Source organism: Plasmodium falciparum, assembly GCF_000002765.6.
Source record: "Plasmodium falciparum 3D7 genome assembly, chromosome: 6".
NCBI lineage: Eukaryota > Apicomplexa > Aconoidasida > Haemosporida > Plasmodiidae > Plasmodium > Plasmodium falciparum.
Genome location: NC_004327.3, coordinates 1,143,377 through 1,158,441, shown reverse-complemented (window position 1 = coordinate 1,158,441; position 15,065 = coordinate 1,143,377). Strand labels below are relative to the sequence as shown.

The 15,065-nt window shown below is 21.9% G+C and overlaps 1 protein-coding gene across 1 annotated transcript in view; it reads left to right on the top strand.

The window, feature by feature from the left end:
- Positions 1-4,777: 4,777 nt before the first annotated feature.
- The window catches only part of PF3D7_0628100 (HECT-domain (ubiquitin-transferase), putative), a gene marked incomplete at both ends in the record, with an annotated part of 30,864 nt that continues 20,576 nt past the window's right edge, over positions 4,778-15,065 (top strand). Inside the window, one exon of the mRNA XM_961171.1 lies at positions 4,778-15,065. This exon is cut by the window's right edge and continues 20,576 nt beyond it. Within this exon, the coding sequence (XP_966264.1) occupies positions 4,778-15,065 (10,288 nt within the window).

The following is a 15,065-nucleotide window of genomic DNA, read 5'->3' as shown; positions in this document are numbered from 1 at the left end:
TACTCAAAATAAAATTAATAAATAATACATATAAATAAAATATATTGTATAAAATATATTTTTTCAAAGTTATATAATAATTATTCCCTTAATATATTAAAATATAAATATATATCATTAAATATATAATAAAACATAATATAATAATATATATATATATAATAATGTAATTAATATTAATTAAATAAGCTTATTAAATATATATATATATATATATATATATATATTTTATTGAATAGGAACAAGAAAAAAAAAAAAATTACAAATATATTTAAATACAAATTTTTTGTACATTCATTTATTTATTATAAAAAACCTATCTTTTTTTTAATGTTATATATTTATATATATATGAAGACGTAATACATACAATTATTCCCTTCTTCTCTCACATGCTTAATTAAGAAGTCTTCATTTATTATACTTTATTAATATATAAAAAAATTTTAAATATCAATAAAATTAATATATAAATATATATAATATAATATAATATAATAATATTTACATTTCTTTATCCCTTAATACAAATTTGACGTTTATAAAAATGCAACAAATTTATCTTTTTTTATTATATGGAATAACAGAAGAAAAAAAAAATAAAATAAGAAAATAAGAAAAATAAATTATATTAATTGCATATTCTTTTTAGTCTTCAAACAAATTATATATTGTACAATAAATAAATTTCTTATCTTATCAAATCATAATTATAACATTTTTTCTTTTCTTTTTTTGACATATTTATAATTCTATTAAGTATTATATTTACAAAAGGGTTTAAATTATATAAAATTACAAATACTATATATATAGTTTAAAAAAATTACATTACAGTGTAGAGAAAAAAAAAAAAAAAAGCCTTGTATTAAACATATATATATATATATATATATATAATAATTATGCAAATATTATGTTGTAAGCTTTTTAAAAAAAGAAATATATTTACATAGTGTTATATGTATAATTTTAATTTATGTTAAATATATAAGGGAAAAATATATATATATATATATATATATATATATATAAATACAACTTTTTCCTTCTTTTTTTTTTTTTTTTTTCGTTTTATATATTAATTTTGTAAATGATGATATCTTGTATTTTTAATAAAGAATAATAAATGATTTTTATTTGGTGTAATCAGATAGCATTACTACAATTTTTTTTGTTGAACCATTTAATATTATTATTTATATGAATATTTAAGGCACAATAATATCATACATTCATTTTATTTAATAATTAAGACAATATATAAAAATGATGTATAAGAATAAAATAATAATAATAAAATTTATATAATAATATGTACATATTTAATCATAATGTTTAATGTTTTTATACATTTTTTTTTTTTTTTTTTTTTCCTGTATCGAAATAAAAATGTAGTGAAAAAAAAAATATATTATATATTTATATTTTAAATGTAATATTCAAGATAATTTAATTAGTATAAGTATATACATAATATACTATTGTGCACATATATATATATATATATATATATATATATATATATTTTATATAATTGCTCATTAATAAGTAATATATATGTATTCATTATAAACAAGAACAAAAAAAAAAAAAAAAAATAAATAAATAAATAAATGAAACAGAACTGAACTGAACAAACAAAAATATATGGAAAATATTTATGTTACACAAAATAATCATTTAGAATGATTAACATCAATGACTTTTAAAATTTTTTATTTTAATATCACTAATTTTATGTAGTATATATATATGTTGTTGTATACAAACGAAATATACACTGTATACACATTTTCATGTTTTTTAACGTATACGTATTATTTCCAATAGACGTTAAAAAATTATCGTAATCTTATTATTTCAATATAAAAATAAATATAAAATATATTTATTTAGATAATATAGTTTATTTAAAGTATCATAAGATAATTTCTATATATTCTTTCTTATTTGACGAACAATTATTTTATATTTATGGTGATGTATCATATATATATATATATATATATATATATATCTATAATTCATATATAATTAAAACCCTTTTCTTTTCATAAAAATTAAATATACTAAATATGATCAATATGCCTCATTTTCTTATTATTGAGTAATAATACCATATACAATATAGTAGTTTTCATTTGTGTTTTATAATGTTTTTAAAATAAAATATAATATATTTTTTTAATATTTAAAAAGGAATGATATTTTTTATATGAATATAAAAAAAATAAATCTAATATTGAGATATTCCTGCATAAATAAATTAAATTTAACAAGATATATTATAAATCAATCTCACTCTCTATTATATATATATATATATATTTTTATTTATTTATTTAAATATATATAAATATAGTACTGCGTATTCTTTATAGAAAAAAAGTATTTACAAAAAAAAAAAAAAAAATTCTTTACTTTTTTATGTATAAATAGCTTTTAAGATAATGAGCAGTTCATAAATAAATTTTTTTTTTTTATTTTATTTTTTTTTTTTTTAAACAAGCCAATATAATGTCTATTAATATATATACTTATATATGATATATAAAAATTTATAAACAGCATAAGTTCTATATTTCTTTTTGTACATATAAATTCAAATAAAACCCAGGTACAAAAACATATACGTATATATTTATTTTTAGTTATTAAATTTTAAATTTAATATTAAGGTTATATTCATATATTTATAAATTCAAAAAATGTAAGTATAGAGTTGTAAAGGATACATTAGAATTATAAAAATGAAGTTACCCTTTATATCTTATAATATTATTTTTTTGTCTATTTAATTTTTTCGTTCCTTTTTTTTCTTAATAAATCCTATGTAACCATCTACAATTTATTACAGCTCAGGACAAAAAAAAAAAAAAAAAAAAAAATTGGTTATAATGTGCAAATATATTATTGTTGTTCAGGTAAAAAAAAAAAAAAAAAAAAAAAAAGGAAAACTTTTAGCTTGTAATGTTTTATTCATATTATGAAATATATGTATATTATGGTATATCAAAAAAAATTAATTTATAATATTTTAAAAAAATATTTATATTGAAAATATGTATATTATCATATTCCTTTGAATTATGCATATTTTATTTTGCTTATATGTTGTTACACACTAAAATAGTTAGATATTTTGTTTTTGTTTTCTTATTCAGTTTTATTTCTTTTAAAATGTTAAAAAAAAAAAAAAAAAAACACACATTTAATGAACTTATTTTTGAAAATCATAATTTTTATTAACTTTATATAACTTCAATATGCATAAAATTATTTTATATATATTTTCAAATAAAACAAAAACAAATTCAATTTTATTTATTTTTGTTATACATACATATATATATATATATATATATATATCACATGTTATTCATTATGACATATCTTAAACATATGTGTATTATGTTGGACATCTGCATTTAGTATTTTATATACAGTGGTACTTTTTTTTTTTTTTTTTTTAACTATTTGAATTATATATTTTTTCTTCCATTTATTTCAAATTATTCTTAGGTTTGTATTTATGAATGTTATTAAATTTATAGTTTTATATAAAATGTTATTCAATATAATATATATATATATAATATGTATAAAAAAAGAATAATTATTCTTATGGTGCACTGAATATACATGTTGCACAATGTTACACACACAATATATATCGTTAATTATACACACATAAAATTAAACTTTTTTTTTAATATAATGCAATAAATAAAATATTTCTTTAATATGCATGACATGTTCTCAAATAATAGCAATATAATCAACATCATGTTGTATAACAATGTGAATAATTATATGTTACTTTTTTTGTATTATTTAATGTTGTATAAACTTATAATAGAATATATGTTAATGTATATATATATGCATCTTGTAAACAAAGGTATTTGTATATAAATTATATATATATATATATATATATATATACATACGTATATATTTGTATAAATAAATTATACATACATATATTTATATATATATAAATATTTAAACTACATAAAATGATATTTTTCCTTTTTCTTTTTTTTTTGGTGATTCATTAAAAAAAGAAATAAAAAAAAAGATAACAAATATATTAATCAAAATATATTATCTATTAATTAATGAACCACTTATTACATTAATTGCTTAATATATTTATTAATGTTGTTTATTTTTCCATAGATAATTGTCTGTATAATTTAATACATTTTTTTATATATATTTTTATATATTTTTTTTCATATATTTTCTTTATTTGTATATATATTTATATATGTCTTTTTTTCTTTTCTTTTCTTTTCTTTTCTTTTTTTTTTTTTTTTAATATATTTTGAATTTGTTCATTTTAAATATTTCAAACATTAATGAGAGATATACATATAAATTCATTACAAAATAAAAAAGCTTTTTGTAAAATTAAGTGTTATGTATTGCTAGCTATAACGTTTATGCTCTCTATTGTTAATTTTAATTTATAGTTAAAATAATGTATAATGATGTACAAAAAAGGAAGACATAGAATGTTATAATCCTGTTAATATTACTAATTACTACCCTTTTTTCCGTTTTTGTTTTTTGTTTTTTTGTTTTTATTTGTTTTGTTTTTTTTGTTTTGTTTTTATTCATGTTTTTTTTTTTTTTGTTTTATTTTTATTCTTGTTTATTTGTTTTTTTTTTTTTTTGTTTTTTTTTCCGTGTGATTTGTGTACATATGCTAATATTAAATTTAATTATACATTTCTTTTCAAATTAAAAAATAAAAAAAAAAAGAACAATGAAGGATTTATATTCCCTTTATGAAGATATAAGTGAAAATGATAAAATTATTATTTCAGAAAAGTTAAAAAATCTACTGAACTATTTTCAAGACAAAAATAAATCTTATGTTTCCGAATTTGTGGTTGTAAGTAGAACAAGATTTTTTAAATCTATCAGCAACTATGGAGAATTTTTACTGTTGCAATCTTCTTCGCGTGTAATAAGTAGTTATGAACATATCTTAAGGTTATTACACCAAGCAAAGGTGTATTTAGAATTTGTTCGATGCTTAAAACTAAACAACTGTTCCGTAATTGATAATGAAAAATATGAAGAAGAAATATCAAAATTCATTAATTATTTAGAGTCCAAAAGAAAAAAATATTACTATCACATATGCCAAATACTTATAAAATTTATTGTAAGTTCGCTTAGTGATAACACTATAGATAACAAATTCATGGAAAAGGAATTTGACATAGAAGAAGATAATATAGATGGATACGAAAAGAATGTAAATGATATTGAGATCAAAAATGAGGAATATAATACTTCATATGAAAGTCAAAGGGTTAAAGATAATAATAATAGTAATTATAATAATAATGTGAATATTTGGACTATAAATGATAATGATGAAAAAATTGTTATGGAACCATTTGATGAACTCGAGGAATATGGAAATTATTTATATAACGTTTTAAATCAAATGGATAATAAATCATGGAAAGATAAAAACCATGCAGAATATTTAAAAGTTATTAGTCTAAATGATGCAATAATTAAAGAAGACAATGACAAAAATAAAAATTCTGAAAATAATAATGGTTTAACTAATACGTCTAATATAACAAATAATATGATTCTATTACCAAAATATTTAGAGAATGTAAGAAATTGTATATATAATCATCAAACCAAATCTATGCTAGAAGTGAAATCGATGATTGAACATGCAATGAGTGATAATATAAAAGCTCCACTATTCAAAACAGGCAAAATAGTTAGCGAAATGTTACCTTCTCCCAATTATGAAAAATATTGGTCTACCACACAACCAGAGTTTTCAAATAAAATTGACACATCACTTGTACAAAATATGATATTCAAGTTTTTTAATTTACAGAAAAATACAACACCAGTTGATAATATGACACCTACAAATTATAATATAAAATTTTATGATATTTTTAAAATTATTTTAAAAGGCATATATTCTATAAAATGTGAAAATGAAGAAACACATATCTTTCTTAATCAGTTATTGAATAAAACCAAGAAAAAAAAATACCCATTTAACTATAATAACCAACTATTAGATAAGAATGTAAAAACAGATGATTTATATAACTATTTATTATTACCTTTACATTTGTATAATAATACGCATGAAATATGTGAAGGAATATTAAAATACACCATATACAATAACGATTTGGTATTAACACTCAAAATAGTAGATACCTTTTTAACAATATCTGTGTATGAAAATTCCTTGAAAGATTTAGTCCATTTGTTAAATACACTGGCAGAATGTATAATTCTACCATACTTAAGAACTGAAATAAAAGAAAATATTAAGCATGACACGGGTGATAAAGACATTTACAGGACAGGAACGTTATGTAAAAATTTTGAAACAGAATTGACGAATGAATTTAACAAAATCAGTGATGATAACAATAATAATAATAATATTGGAATTATAGATACTAATAAAAGTAGAGATAATATAAACCAAAACACCAACACCAATAATAATAATAATAATAATAATAATAATGATGGTGATCGTTTCGATGATGATCAATTTTTTGATAACTTTTCCAATTTACATAAATTAATTTGTAAAATTCCTTTGCATGAATATGAGTCTCTAAAACTTTTAGAACTATTTTCACTACAATATCCAATGTTTTTAAAAATTCAGAACAAACCTCAAAGGTGCTTAAAAGATATTTCCAAGCCTTGTGAATACTATAGTAATACGCTTCCAATATATGGTTCTTATATTTTTCAAATTGTAGTCTCTTTTGAAATTGATAATTCCATAAAAGTTTTAGATGAACTTGGATCAAAGTGTAAAATTTGTTTTCAGCTAACTAATGATAATATGAACGATGAAAATAGTACAGATATAACTGTCAGTGATGATAATTCAAATATACCGAATAAAGAGTACAATTTCTTAGAAATAAATTTTCAGCAAAATCATATGTATACAAAATATAATAAATCTTCTGTAAAGGAAGAAGATGAAATAGAAAAAAGTATGAAAGCAAAATCAAGTACAAAAAGTAATGACGAAACAAATAAAGCAAACAACAACAAAAATAACAACAACAACAACAAAAATAACAACAACAACAACAAAAATAACAACAACAACAACAAAAATAACAACAACAACAACAAAAATAGCAACAATAATAATAATAATAATAATGATACCTTTGAAGAATACGAAAAGAATAATAAGAAGAAAAAGAAAAATGTACAAGTTAACAAACTTATAAATGTATACGACATAACAAATATGAATACTATCGTATTTGATATTTTGATAGATCAAGGTTGCTTTAGCAGTGAAACAAATGTAAACAATGTAACAAATGATAATGGTAAAATAGTTATATATTCAAATGGAAGACATTTATTAACATCTAATATAAACAAAAAAATTATTGGTTTTAATGAAAAGAAAGGTTTAACAAATAATAATATTAAATTAAAAGTATTTACTTCCCGTACTTGCAGTTTTGAATTTCCTAAAGAATGTTACTGGTCTTCAGCATTTGTACAAGAGTTAGTAAATAGAAAACTAATTCCAGAAACGAATCAAAATTTTCTACTTAAGAATCCTATTAATATAATAGAACTTTACAATAAAGTGTCTATTGCATTAAACCGTTATTTATATCGTTTTTGTGAATGGAATAATGGAGATTATAAAAGAATTATAGAAAATGATAGCTGCTATACTTTATATAACAATATTGATATAAATACCTTTGAAGCATTAATAAAATATACAGAGAACAATAATAAAATACTTAAAAAATTATATACCCTAAGCAAAAACTGTGCATTAGATAAGGAAAATTACATGGAAAATAATAAACATAATATAAATTATTATTTTTCCTTAAGTCCAGTCAAATATCATGTTAGAAAATATAGAGAATATATATATGAATGGAATCAAACATCCGATTCTCAAATTTGTGCCTTAAGTATTTTAAAATTATATCTAAAAAATAACTTGGATGTAAATGACGGTAGAATAGAACATAATGAAAAATTCTATTGCTTATCAGAAAGGTTAATAAAATCGTTTTTAAAAATAATTAAACTAAAAACTCCGTTTATTAATCGAGAAGATTTTTATGTAAATAACAATTATGAAATGGAAGAATTAGACTTGGACGGAAGTTTATGGTTGTTAAGAAGAAATGTTTTTCAAATACTTTTAGATGCAGATAAAATAATAATGAGCAATATATTTATGAGAATCAATATAGAAACAATATTAAATTTGCTTAAATTTTTTTCAGATAATAATAGTTTAGATTCAGATATGATATTAAAATTATTGAAATCGTTGGAAGAAAAAGGAATTTTGGAAATCATGATGAAACGAATGTTAAGTACTCCATGTAAAGATGGTACACAATATAATAATTCCAATTATAATGATAATTCGCATTATACACATAATTCCTTGAAATCACAAAATATAAGTTCAAGCACTTATTCATCTTCTTCCTCAAGCTCGAATTTGTATAATACTAATGCGGAAAATTTCAACGATATATATACAAATAATAATGGAGAGGAAAAACGAAAGAAAAGGAAATATTATGAAGAAAATATGCATGAAATTCAAAGATATGAAAAACGAAAACGAAATAACAAATCAAGAATAATTGATACAACACATTTTGGTGTTTTTGTAGAAGAATTAATGACCTTAATAGAACACCAGACAAATAATGCAATTAATACACCTGTTGTAAATCATATAGAAGAGAGTGACGTTTTCATGGAAAATAAAGCATGTGATGTGATTCATAAATTATGTTCCTTTTATAATGATGAAATTAAAAGTGAAGTCTTTCTTCGAAATTATAATCATTTTAATCTTTGTATAAAAATATTAAATGAAATAAAAAAAAAGAATAATCATGTAAGTAGCGCAAGTGAAGTTGCATCTATATTTCTAAGAGGCGTAGTTTTGATGCTTACTACTTATATATTAACTATAGCAACTGAATATGAATCTACCAAAACGTTTTTATACAAACCAGTTATACCTTTTTACAATTTGCATAATGAAATGTTAAAGAAAAAAAAAGACATTCATGTGTATCATGGAGAAGAAATCAAACAAATGATAAGTATGAATAGCAAGAGTATGAAAGATAGATATAATAACCAGTTTAATCAATATGGTTCAAATAATAAATCTTCCAACTTAACTAATCAAAATATCGATATATTAAAATGTGATATGGAGGATGTTAGCAGTTGTAATAGCAGATATTCAAGCTTTATTAATCAAAATTGGGAATTAGAATATAATAAAAAAATAAAAAAAAATAATTCAATAAGTAATAATGAATATAACAAAAAAGGAGATGTTGAAAGTAGAGACCACGCAAATTCTTGGATCCCATTAATTTCTAATCAAAACGATGGTTCTATAGATGGTGTAATTATCCATTCAGATGATTCTAGTTCTCAATCATTCTTAGTAAGTAAAAGGAAAGTATATACGTTTGGTCGAAAAAGTTTCGAAAGTGTAAATATGTATGTTGACGATAATGAGGAAGATGAAGGAGAAGAGGATAAGAGCGAGGATTATGAATATTGTGATGATGAACAACAAAATGATGTATATGAAGATACAGAAGAAGAAAGTGATAACTATCATATGAGAAAAGAAAGACGTGTACATCAAAAAAAAAAAAATTCAAAAGTATCAATTAACAAAAAGACGAATAATAGTTTAAGTGATGATAATAATTATAGCTCTGATGAATTAGAAGAATTTTATCTAAGAAAAAATTTATTAGATTTATGTGACAATAATAATAATAATAATAATAATGATGAACCAAATAATTTTAAAAGTCAGTTGAACGAAATTTTATATAAACTTTCGAAGAAGAAAAAATATGCAAGAAACTCTAAAAAGTTAAAACTTTTGAAGAAAAAAATAATAAAATATAAAAATGTTTCCAAAAAACTAAATTTCATTTTTTCCCTTTTGGAGGAAATATTAAAAATTATGTTAAGTGTTGGTTTGAGAGTATTATCTAGTATATCATATCATTACTTATATGAGAAGAATGGTATATATAAGTTTATTAATATATTTGGATCGAATATAATAAGAAGTAATTTGAGGGATAAAGGTTCTTTTCTTGAATTGTGTGAGAATATGATAAAACCTAAATGTTTAACTTTATTACAAGCGTGCACCTTTATTATAAGTGGAATAATACCTTGTTTAGGTTACGTGACTACACTTTTTGTTGATAAAAAAGCAAACAAATATTTTTACATAAAAGAGTTGAATAATTATTTGTCTTTAAAAATGGCTTTAAATATATGGCCTATGTTTTTAAAGATAACTTTACAAGGTTTATTAACATCTAGACACTTATCATCTGAAATGTCTGTACACAAGGACAATTTACATCCGATAGCAGAATGTTGTATTAGTATCACTAGTTTAGCAACTCATTTTTTGACCTTATTTACTATAATGATTGATAATTTAAGTAGGTATGAAATTTATTTCAACCTTAAAAAAGGAATGAACACATTAGGTAATAATTATCCAATACCTTTAATTTTAATAAATTCTGCAAAATATATTCGTATAGAATCTAAAAAAAATAAATATTACGATATAGAGAAGGCCATCAGAACTATATTATTGCAATTAACTGATTGTTCTGTATGTGATTATGAAAATTATGTGTTTAACCATTACATGGTTCCTCAAAGTATTTCGAGTTTTTTATATGCCACCAGAATGAACAATGACAGTAATTTGGAAAATGAACACTCATCGAATAATATAAATGCTCACGAAACAGATTATCATGATATTAGTATAAATAAAAATAAAGCATTGGGAAATGAAATGGTAAAAACGTATCAGTCAATGTATGAAGATGATTATGAACAGGAAAGGATTGGTATCCGAAGTCGTTCTAGAAGGGGTATACCTCTAAAGAAGAAATCTGAAAGGAATAATAGTAAAGAAGAAAATGTCAACAATATGGACCATAATAATAATAATAATAGTAATAGTAATAATAATAATTTCTTTCATAGAGGTAGTTATAGTACAAATCCTCGTAATAACAACATTACGTGCGATAGAAAAAATATGGAATTTCTCAAAAAGTTAATGAAAAATGATCATGATGCGGTGCAATGCTTAGGAAAAGCTTATAGTGTATTTCATAAAAATTTTGAGAGAGCGCAAATAGCCTTTGTCGCTGTCTTTTTACATCTAACTGGTTATAAGCATGGCCAAATAAAAGGACCACATCAAAATTACAATAGTGCGAAAAATAACAATGATAATAAAAATGACCATATAATAATAGAAGATTCATTAGAGAACAAAAAAATTAAAATAGCGTGCAATTTAGCAAGACAAGGTGTTATAGATCTTATATCAAAAAGTCAGGCATCACAATATCATAAAAAAAGTATAGAAGAATATAATACATCTTCCAAAAATAAAAAATGCAAGGAAGAAATACAAGAACAAATGAGTATGGAACATTTTGAAGGAAATAATAAAAGGATGAATAATGTGAAGAGTGGTTCTCATAATGATTTCAAAAATTTAGTAAGGGAAAGTCATCAAAATATAAATGAAATTGATCCTGATGATAATAATAAAAGTAACGTTTACAGTAGTATTGAACAAGTAAATGATTTGCCTTTAAATAAAAAAAAATCACCAATTTTACACTTGTCATCAGATTTAGATGAAAAAAACGACTTGAATTTCTGTAATTTTAGCAAAGAAGAATTAAATTATGTAAATGATGTACACCCAAATGGGGAAAAATCGAGCCACAATAATAAAAGTAACGAATTCTTAGCAATGGATTCAATTCAAAAAAAGAGGGAAAAACAAATTGAAAAAATTTTACAAAAATGTGAATGGATTATAAACACATATCCTTTTGGATTATGTCCAGTTTCCGTAAAAGAAAATATATCTCAGGAATGGGATGAACATTTTGTTTTTATGAGAAGAAACTCCTATGACATTCCTATAACCGTTAGAAAAATGTATTCAGATCGTAGCAATTATCAAATGCTTCATGAAGTTGCTACTATGCCAGCAGTTGCAGTAGAGCCAAGTGTATCTTCTTTGAGTTATTTGGATCAATTATTTAGTCATCAAAATAAAATAAATGATGATAAATTAGAATGTATACAATTTAGTACGGAAAATATTTTTGGTAAGAGTACCACTAAAAATTTGTTCCTTTTAAAAAAATTATTAAAAACGTATAAACGAAATGTATGTATAAGGGAGCCATCTAATCAATTAGATACCAATAAATATGATAAAATCTGTCTTGAGAATAATAAACAATTTCATACATATATATGTAATAATAAAAATGTGAACTTTTCCAATAGTTGTGCTAGTTGTGATAGTGGTGAAGGGAATTATTATAATGATGAATCTAATTATTATATGAATTTCCATTTTTCTGAAAAAAATAATGATCACCTTTCAAATAACTCTTTAGTATTAAAATACAATAATTTGTGTAAAACAAATAATCTTGAAAAATTTGGAGAATTGTGGTTAAATGCTCGATCAACTAAAAATTATGTATATCATAATGATCAAGATGTACAACATATAGATGAATTTAATTCTAATTTAATGAATTACAAACCAGAATGTTTCCTCTTTTCACTGAAATCGGTTGATGAAAATGATTATATAATGAGGAATGAAAATATGAACAATGTCAAATGGGATCCAACGGGAAGTCATATTACAAAGTATACCAATTCCATGTTTGATTATTATGATAATGCATCTGATATGAATTTATCGGAGTTACATGGAAAATTTAATGCATTTTACAAACCTCAGAAAATAATACGCTCAATGAATAAACAGGAGTTTTTACCAGCATTATATCAAGAAGAAATGTTAAGAAATCAACCATATCACACTACAGCTAACAATAATACTACTAACATTATTAATACTACTAAAAAGAAGAGTTTCCCATCTTTTGACTATTTTAGAAATAAATATCTTCCTAATAATTCGATTGATTTTACAATAAATAATGCAGTTGATCATACTATCGATTCGAAGGATATGTTACAATTAAAGGAAATATTGAAATTTATAATGAATGACACCGACCTAGAAACGGTTTTAAATATTATAAGAATAGAGCAATTAACATCCTTGTGTAGGTATTTAATAAGTAGAAGTTTAAAATCGATGTTGTGTGCCGGAATTTTCGGAGGAATTAAAAACCCCATAGTAAACATGAGCAAAAAAAATCTGAGCTCGAACAAGCGTTCACAAAAGGGATATAACTCCAATTCGGATGATATTAAAAAAAAGAAAAAAAGCAATTGTAACGAGAATGAAGGGAGTTTGGATAAATATAATGATAAAGAAAAGAAAAATGATAAAATAAATAATGGTGATACAAAAAATAGTGATGACGGAAAAATAGATATGGATGATAAAAAATATTATAATGATGATCTAAAAAATAGTGATTATTCAAAAAATAATGAAAGTAATTATCTTAGTTTATCTAAAGAACCAGATGATATGTTGTTGCCTTCCCCAAATTATGAAAAAGGTATTTCAACTTGTGTAAAAAAAAATCGTTTTTCTGTTTTAAGTGAGGCTTATAAAGAAGAGAATTTATTAGTAAATCAACGTAAATATAAAAATTTGGATTTAAACCAAAAGATTTTTAAAAACGATAAAAGAAAGAAGGGTATATTCGAGCAATGGAGACAAAAATCAACTAAAAGTATGCAATGGCCTGTGATATTAGATTTGTTGGTTCCATCATTTAGCAGAGGATCATATAACGAGTGTAATAGAATGATATCTAATATGGAATCATCTTTATTTTCAGTGCAAAATTATGGATGGATGTTATTAAAATTGTTACATATAATTATTATCAAATTCCGAAGTCTAACACCATTGAAAACTATAATGAGAGAAATAGATGAAAAAAATAGAAATAGTAATAATAATAATAATAATAATAATACCAATAATAGCAATAATAGCAATAATAATAATAATATCAATTCTCATTATATGAATCAGTGGAATGGTTCTAATATTAAGGATCCATTTGAATATCATTACTGGTTCACACAACCCATGGAATATGCTCTTTCATTTACTTTAACGGATATTACTAAAAGTATATGTATATGGTATTTAAGATATAACCGTAAATTAATAATGAATTCGTCTAGTTTTTCAGAAATTATCAAAAATTCAATGAATACTTTATGGATAGAAAGTGTTTTACGATTAATAGCTTTACAAATATGTTTAGGAGTAAAACCATTAAACGATAGTCGATATGTGGTTCCATTTTTGTACCACATGTTTACTATTTGTCAACCTTTGCTTCGAGAAGTTCATATTAGTGGTGACTATTTGAAGAAAAAACTTCTCGTAGGAAATAAAATATTATATTATTCGAATAAGAATAATTCCTTTTTACAGGTGAAATGTTCATATTGTCATAAATCTGTTTGTATGTCTTCTAGAAAAATGAGTTCTAAGATGTCTCCAATGGAAACACCTTTGAAGAGTATAAGGAAGGGCAATTCATCTGAAGTGTCTTCGAAAATATCCTATTTAAATGGTCACACTTATAGTAATAATGACAATCGTGATAATTATGATGATGATAATTGTGATAATTACGATAATTATGATAATGATAATGAGAATGATAATTGTGATAATTCCAAAAATGACAGGGGTGTTAAAGGATATATACACTCAGAACGAGTACAAAAGAAACAGAAAAAAATAAAACACAAAATTATTAAAATGAAAATGTATAACCTTTCTGAACAAGAACACGAAGAAATATTAGATAATGTCATTACAGGAATTATTATTTATCATCAAACTCTACAAAATAATAATCAGCACATTAACAAAATGATTATTTTACAAAACTTGAAAGGTTTTAAAATCAAAGAAGAATATTACACAAATGAAAACCATTATTGGG